The sequence below is a fragment of the Macadamia integrifolia genome, chromosome 1, assembly GCF_013358625.1.
Source record: "Macadamia integrifolia cultivar HAES 741 chromosome 1, SCU_Mint_v3, whole genome shotgun sequence".
Taxonomy (NCBI): domain Eukaryota; kingdom Viridiplantae; phylum Streptophyta; class Magnoliopsida; order Proteales; family Proteaceae; genus Macadamia; species Macadamia integrifolia.
This window is the reverse complement of record NC_056557.1, coordinates 19,732,875-19,741,085: the sequence shown is the minus strand read 5'-3', so window position 1 is coordinate 19,741,085 and position 8,211 is coordinate 19,732,875. Positions and strand designations below refer to the sequence as shown.

General features: G+C 37.9%; 1 protein-coding gene across 3 annotated transcripts; it reads right to left on the bottom strand.

Annotated features, from left to right (window-relative positions):
- Positions 1 to 4,940: 4,940 nt before the first annotated feature.
- LOC122074365 (F-box/FBD/LRR-repeat protein At5g56420-like) lies at positions 4,941 to 7,114 on the bottom strand. 3 transcript variants are annotated; one of them, XM_042639192.1, is made up of 3 exons: positions 6,116 to 7,113; positions 5,874 to 6,008; positions 4,941 to 5,793 (listed from the first exon to the last, which is right to left on the bottom strand). In XM_042639192.1, exons 1-3 carry the CDS (start codon positions 7,085 to 7,087, stop codon positions 5,389 to 5,391), a joined length of 1,512 nt encoding a protein of 503 aa, XP_042495126.1. In that variant the 5' UTR covers positions 7,088 to 7,113; the 3' UTR covers positions 4,941 to 5,388. The 3 variants fall into 3 exon arrangements, with proteins under 3 accessions (XP_042495126.1, XP_042495132.1, XP_042495140.1); XM_042639198.1 differs by having other exon boundaries at positions 4,941 to 5,778; XM_042639206.1 differs by having other exon boundaries at positions 5,553 to 5,797; positions 6,116 to 7,114.
- Positions 7,115 to 8,211: the final 1,097 nt, after the last annotated feature.

The following is an 8,211-nucleotide window of genomic DNA, read 5'->3' as shown; positions in this document are numbered from 1 at the left end:
TATATGGTGTTGGTCCCCTTCTTGTCTTTCTGTAACACAGAATTAAAGCCTATGATGTAGACTAAGGTCCCCTATCACCTAAACCTAATCCCACCCTATCTTTTAACACATTGGGAATAACTTACCAGCACAAAGAAATTTAAAGCCTACAGTGCTACGGTCCCCTATCAAGTAAATTAATCCACCCTATCTCCTATCACATGGGGAATTTTAAAGCCTATGGTGTTTAGGTCCTTGGCCTATCACCTAAACCTAATCCATACTCCACCCACGTCGTGCTACGCACATCGCAAATAGTGGCCAAATCTGATGCCACCTCAGTGGTGACGTTTGATCTTCCTTGTTATAGGTAACGCCCTGTATGGCTAGCCTATAAACCCTAGACCAAGGCTGGTTTCCAACCCTTGTCGGCCCTTAACCTCTGTCTCTTCTTTTATCTTCTTCGTAACTCTCTCTTTCTCTCTCATAAGTTTAGGTTTAGGTTTAGGTTTAGGCAGTGACAGTTTTCCTTTGCATGCGGATCAAGGATATCATTAAAAGAAATGAATAGGAGGAGTAGGAGGAGAATTTGAATTTCAGTTGACGTGGCGGAAACAACGGTATTAAAGGACCAAGGGATGCTCCGAACGTTTTATTCCTCGAGAAATGTAAAAGTAATAGTAGAGATCAGACAACAAGAAAGCTGGTGGCCCAACTGGGGCCAATTGAGAGCATCTTTGAAATTCTATTTACAGCTTTTAGATCTGACCAAAGAACTTCCATGTGTTGCAGCTTCAGTTTTTATATTTTGCGAAGGTCAATTGGATAATCTATTGACGGTTTAGTATTGGTTATTAGAGAATTTCTTCATCCACCCTATTTGATCTTTGATTGGAATGGGAAATTGGATCGGAAAAGGATATGAACAATAATAGAGAATGAGAATTAATCATGAACTCAGAGTTTAATTGTAGTTTTACAATATCATTGGTAAATAGATTTTTTCTTTAATATGGATGAAAGGAAATTTAATTCTTAGGTTAAAGTTAAAAAGACTTTGAATCAAGTTTTTCTCAAATCATGATGAAAGAGAGATTCTTCTACCATGTCAACATTGCATTTGGATGGGCATAAGCGAATAGTGGTGGGTATTTCCAAATCCAACAAATGGATAGGGAGTGTTGAAGACACTAGACATGTGGGTGAATCCTTCCTCGGGATTAGGGGTGTCAATCGATTGGTCTGGCTCGGTTTTGGTCCGGGTTGAATCAGTTTCGGTGTGAAAAAGTTGAAACCAAAATCGAACCAATAAGGAAATTTTGGTTTCTGTTTGGTTTCGATTTCGGTGCGGTTTGGTTTCGGTTTGTCTTCGATTTCTTAAATCGATTTGTAACCGGGTTGGTTTTGATTTTTGGTCCAGTTTGGATTCGACTTTCCATGCAAATGTATACAAAACTATGCAAATTTTGATTTTTTTAATGAATTTTGGAGTGTTTCGGTTTCTTACCAGTTTGGTTTCAATTTCGATCCGGGTTTTGAGCCGGTTTCGGTTTGGTTTTGGGTTCATCCGATTTTCGGTGCTATTCGGTTTGATTTTGGGGTTGCAATACTCCAAACCAAACCGAACCAATAAGGCTTCAGTTTGGTTCGATCCGTGTTGTTTTCAGTTTGGTCCGACCGGTTTTACCGATTCGATTTAGGAATTGACACCCCTACTCGGGATAAAGAACAAATTTTATTGAAGAATTTTTAATAAGAAAGAATAATATCAAAGAAAAAAAAAAACTCTGCCTGGGAGCATGGCCTATGCCAACACTCCTATGAGTCAATCTCTCTCTCCTCCTCTTGGCAAAAGATATCTTTATCCATTGTCTAGAAATGTGATCTTACCCGCACTCGATAAGGAATCACTCTCCTAATATCAGTTAGGGCAAATGTTTCCTATATAATCACCTACAAAGGCCTTCTTGTATGATCCAAATATTTGTTATATGGTAGGTTTGATAGACCAGAATGTTAAGGATAGGTAGAATCCAAGGTCTCCAACCCAACCAAACCAAATCATCAAAATCATATTATCAATATCTAGGACTGCCAAACAGATGTATGTCAATAAATAGAACGGGTTGTGATTGTATTAGGTCAATTATTTGACTATGGCCCATCCAAACCACATCAGACTTGTCTAATGGTTCCAATTGTTGTATCATCCCTATATTTGTGGGTGATGGGTAATTTTTTTGGGGTTCAAATTATCTAACTTTTTTTTTTAATTTTTGCTAATGGTGAATTTCTAAGCCTTTAGTCGGACTAGTCCTACAGGTCCATATCGACCCCACAACTTTGTGGACCGAGTCTTACAGGGATTGAATGAAACCTATTTAACTTTCATAGAAAGCAGCGAAGAACACTAAACACCCCCGTGTGAGAAGCCCCAAAGAAGTAAGAAGAGTCAAACTCAGAATCACATGCTTACTAAGGCGAAGGTCCCTTGTCAATTTGGCTACCTCCTTGGGGTTAGGCATCTAACCATCTGGTTATGCATTTATTTTCAAATCAATTTGAATTTTCAATATATTAGAAGGTCCATATATTAGAAGGTGAATTGTCATTGTCCCAATGGTTATTGTTTTTTTAGACATCACAAAGGTATCTATTCTATCACGTGGATAGATAATATGTCCATTCTGGCCATTGGATATAAAGAATAATATCTGGATTAGTCATATCTCCAATTTAAGAATCTAAGTTCATTATATATTCTCCTTTGTATTAACATGGATCATGTATATGTCCATGTATGTAAATCATGTAATCTACATAGCGTATTTAGTGCTCTTCACTGCTTTCAATGAAAGTTGAATGATTCTTATTTAACCTCGGTATGACCCGATCCATGTAGTTGTGGGGTTAATATGACTCTATGGGACTAGTCAGGCCAAACACCTGGATACTAGGGGTGAAACAGGGCCTGGTTGGGCAGGGTTTCTTACAACCCTAACCCAACCCTAGGTCCCAAAACTCAACCCAACCCTAACACAATCCTACCTGGTTCATGCTTAGGCCCAATCCTACTGGGCTCAGGATTGGGCCGGGGTTGGGTCAGGTAGACCCTACCTAGTCTTCTTAGTGGAACCACATTCTGATAAGTACAACATTTGAAAATTAAGAAAATTAATAGATTTGAAGCAAAGGGTTTTTAATTAAAACGCTAAAATGAATTCCTCAATTAAACTATACTGAACGTGGTATTTTATCATTCTTTCATGGAGATTCCATGTGCCCCTATTTTTCCATGTGATCCATTTTTTTAATCCCCTCCATCAAAAGTCAACATATTAAGATATATTCCAATGATTCACTATTGTTAGAATTTCATCTTGATCTATAATAATACTTAATTTCCAATATATAAGGACCAAGAAACTCAAGTACTGCAAGCCCCCACCTCTCCTCAATCCTTATCTCATGGCTTTAGCGATGGGTTTTTTCCTTCGGCTTTGTGCTCTCTCTTTTGGTTATACAGTTCTCTATCATATTCTTATTACACAAGAAACTCAATGACAACAAAAAACTCCCACCAGGAAATATGGCTCTCCCATAACTAGGAGAGACACCTGCATTCTACAAAACACAATAATAATCAGCGTTAGACTCAGGGCAAGTTAGGGTCGAGCTGGGTTGGGCCGGGTTGGACCTCATAGTTGGATTAGATAGGGTTTGGGCTCAAGACGAGTTAGGGTGGATTCGGATTGTCAATGCCAAACTTACAGCCCTACTGGAGACCCATCATTAATGGGAAAAAAAAAAAAATTACTCTACACTATAATGATATATTGTATACTCTCCCAAGTACCAACTCTAAGTGAGAAAACATAAAAATAGATGGTTTACTAGTAACTTATATATATATATATATATATATATCAATTTTTTTTTCTGTTTTCATTTTAATGAAGTGATTTCTTGAAAGGTTACAATCCTTCTACATGGATTACTACCCATATTAAAATGGTGATGGGAGAGTTGGATTCCTTCCGAGAGTAACAAGAGTGCTTGTCCTTGCTTTAATTAACAAAAAAAAAGACAAGAGTTCTTGTGTAGTGCAGTGTCCCCACTTACAATCAAAGATTTTGCTTTGTAATGTGATGTGTGCCCATGCTTGTCACAGCAAAGTCTTAGGCTGGTTTCGTTTTCAAGTCCCCCACCGTATCAGTCTGCCAAGCATCCAGATCTCCCTGGGCCATGGGCGCCCAATCCCCCCCTTCCAAACCACTATTGTGATGGACCCACTTTAACAACCAAAAAGGGTTAAAAAAAAAAAGTAATAAATAAATAAATGGTTCTCTAAACCACGACTGGAGGACACACTGGTAAATCGAAATGAGTGCTGCTTTCTGTATTCACTTTCAGATTTCATAAATCGAAGACTTGGAGATGCTTCTCTATGCTGGCTTTATGTAGAACGCACTAGAAAGAAGAACTGGCCCCTAAGCATGAAGGAGAGCTCTTCTTATTATCTTCTGGGACCCCGTACCTAGTCACTTACCTAGTTTTACCTTTCCTATCTTACCTCATGGCTTACGTGAGACGAATCAGTTTCGGGACATTAAAACAAAAAGATTTAAAAAATCAAGAATAGAAAATTGGGACTTTTATATTGTAAAAATCTCTCCTGTACTTGAGATGAAAAAAAAACCATCTGATCTCTATATCGTTTTTAACCTATTCACATTTTGAATTTAGAAAGACTCTCTCTCTCTCTCTCTCTCTCTCTCTCTCTCTGGATCTGTCTTATCTGTGGGTTTGAACAGATTTGGTCAGTAAAGGTTTCCCCTTTATTCATCCAAAAGAAAAAGGGTTACCCTTTATTCATCCAAAAGAAAATAAAGGTTTCTCCTTTCTTTCTGATCAGAGAGACCATTAAGATATAGAAATTGCAATATTGCTTCCAGGGAAGATTGAGGTCTGAGGTTGGAGTTGCAGAGCTGCTTCTGGCTATAAATTAAGCTTACAAACTCATTGGTCCTAAATTCCAACCATTCAAAATTAATCTACAGGAAAGTCCTCTTGAATCAGGACTCAAAGAGGACATTCTTCTCAACTATCAAATCTATAGATACAACTGGGTATCCCAAACAAAAATGTTTTATACACAGAAGCTGATTATCTCATTTCCTGGATGTTGGCCTTGCCTGCTACTTGATAATTCAGGGAAATAGGGAGAACAGGAAAAAGGGGAAGGGTGAGTTTTCTGATGGAGAATTGATAAGGGCTCACCTTCTCTGTGGCTTTCACTGATTCAATCTAAATATTCTTCAAGTTTCAGGATAATCCACAAAGCCTCTATGACCATTAATGCTTCAACTCATTCATATATGATTCTCTGCTTGGAGACCAAAAAAAGTTTCAACGATTGAGTAAAATATCATTGCAACCTTCCAAACTCTCACGAAGTATGATCTGGGCACCCAAAGATGCCTTTGGCAATTGCAGAAGCTTCTCTTGGAGAAGACACAGCGGCGGTGTCTTGATGGAATTTGACTGAAACTCTGAATCCTCAGATTCATCTCCCAAATCTTTCTTAATAGCATAAGATTCTTGAGGAACCACCAAAACCAATGACTCCAAGACCGTAGCCCTTTCTAGCAAGAACTTCACCATCTTCAATTCGACTTTGCTTCCTCTGAAATTACCCATCTTGATTAACTTCAGATGATTAAACACACAATTTAGTGGTTCTACTGTTGGCATTCCCACATATTCCCACAGGCACATATCTTCTGGGACACCCGGAAGCTGTATGAAAAAGACCTAACTGATCACAGATGAAGAAAAGAAAAGAAAAAAAAGGGTTTTTTTCTTTCTGAAGAGATCAGAATCAGTTACCATACCCGTATGTAAAATCTCTCTAGGCAAGGACAGATGCTTTGTCTGAAGAAGCTGTAGACATCACAAACTGAATCCGCCAAAAGCTGCAATTCTTTCAGATTATTGAATGTAACCCGAAAATCCTTTGGAGTGTGCCACTGAAAGATCATCAACCAAGAACAATAAAATCAGTAAAATCAGATTGAGAATTGAGATCCGGGTTATGAACAGATTCTCAATAAAAGTATCAGAGTTGAAGCTATACCGGCAGAGCTCCTCCACAAATGGTTAGAATCTTAACATAAGCAAGATCAGACAAAATCCTTATACGAACATCGTCAGGACGCCCATCCTCTCTTTCTCTAATATAGATGACCGCTTCTTCTAAGGCTGAAATGTTCTTGATCGAAAACCATTGCATGAGCTTCCCCCAATATAGGAAGGATCGAATATTGGGAGCAGATATCTCAATTTCGCTTCCCTGCCAACAATGGCAGAGTGTTAAGGTTCTGAGCTGTTGATTCGATTCAGGGATCTTGATTGATTGCAGAGGGCATTCCTTTAGAATCAGTTTCTCAAGAACTGGGCAATTGGCAAGTAAGCATTCAAGGGTGGTTTCGGTGATATTAACGTCTCTGAGTCTCAGAGTTTTAAGGAATCCAAAACCAGAGAAATCGAGAGGGAGGGTAAGAACACAGTGGCTGAGGTCTAAATGGGTTAGTGATTCATTGGTGAATAGAAGTTCTGGCAATTCAAAGGGTTTATGCTCATCAGAAGTGGTTTCTTCTCTAATGTCGTAATGATCTCGTCTGCGGCAGAAATCCAAATGAAGCTCCTTCACGTTCTTTCTTGTAGCAAATCCGATCCAGTTCACAGCATCCGACCGAAATCGATCACTGGGATCGAAGCAAAGCCTAAATCTCTCGATCTTCTTACCGACATGGATATTGACACATCGATTGACGAAGTCGACGAATTGTTCTGGTGCTGGGTTGTCTGCAACTTCATCACCGAAGTCAAGATTTGCGGCGTGGATCAAGTTGCAGATGGATAGGTCCCTCCACCTCTTGGCTAGAACACTTGTTGCTGCGGCATATTTAACGGGTAGTAGAGAGAGGATGTGAAGAAGGATTGAATCAGGTAAGCTACTGATCTCGTTTTGAGATTTTTTCTTCATAGCTGATTCTTCTTTTCCTTCTTCTTCAAGGATTTTTGGAGGATTCCTCTGCTCTTCCATCAAAATTGTTCCAACGGACAAAGACACATGGACCTATTTAAAAGGGTATTAAAGCTACTCACCAAAGTCTCATCAGACCTCAGACCCCGATCCAGTTATGAACCTGACACGGGTTTCAATGTAAACAGATCCAACCGAGGATTTAGGGGATGGTATCGGTACTGATCCGTATCGGATTGGATCGGTGTATATCGATCGACTTTGCCCTAGTTTTTTCTAGAAGTACTAAATTTTTGCTATTTTACCTCTCAACTGATTCGAATCGACTTCAACTAATATGGCACAGACCGATACTTGAAACCATGGATCCAACACATATTGAATGAGATTTAATCTTGATACCCTCGTATAAGATTCTTATGTGAATAGAATCTGGATTTTTGACTTTCTGTTTACACCCCTGTTTTATCCAAAAGAGACCTTCCTTCCCAAATCTATGTCTCTCAATTGTCTTAGTTCTTTCCCTCATTCTTTAGATCCTTTCTCCCATACTTTAAATCTATTTCTCTCCGTTGTCTTAGGTTCTATTTGGTTTGATTTCTATTTGTATTTATTTTATTTATTTCTATTTTTACAAGTGTTTGGTATAATTTATAGCACTTATTTCTATTTATAATAAAGTAGAATAAATCATAAATCACAAATTACTCTCAAGCTATTTGTGATTTGTGGCAGCAAATCATTTACGTTGATTTTTACACTACCTTAAATGAGCACGTGTGCTAAACTACTCAAAATCAAAGATAAATAGGTAATTTTAGTATGTTTTATACTTTTTCAATAAAAAATCTCAAATCCTATCATCTCTCTCGCTCGAAGCTCAAGCTGAAGGTGAAACCTGAAACCTATAACCTATTTTCTCATTATATAATCTATTTTATAAATAGTAATCAAACAAATACTATTTGTGGTCCATAATTTATTGTCACAAATAATTTCTAAAAAATAGTTAATAAATACAAATAGAAATCCTATCAAAGAGAGCCTTAACTCTTTTCCTCATTCTGTAGATCCTATCGAATCTTCACGAACCGTCAAGATCGTTAGTTACATAATTTTTTTTATTAGTAATAAAATTTTTATTTGAATTGAATTGAATTGATCATGTTCTTGATTATTCAAAT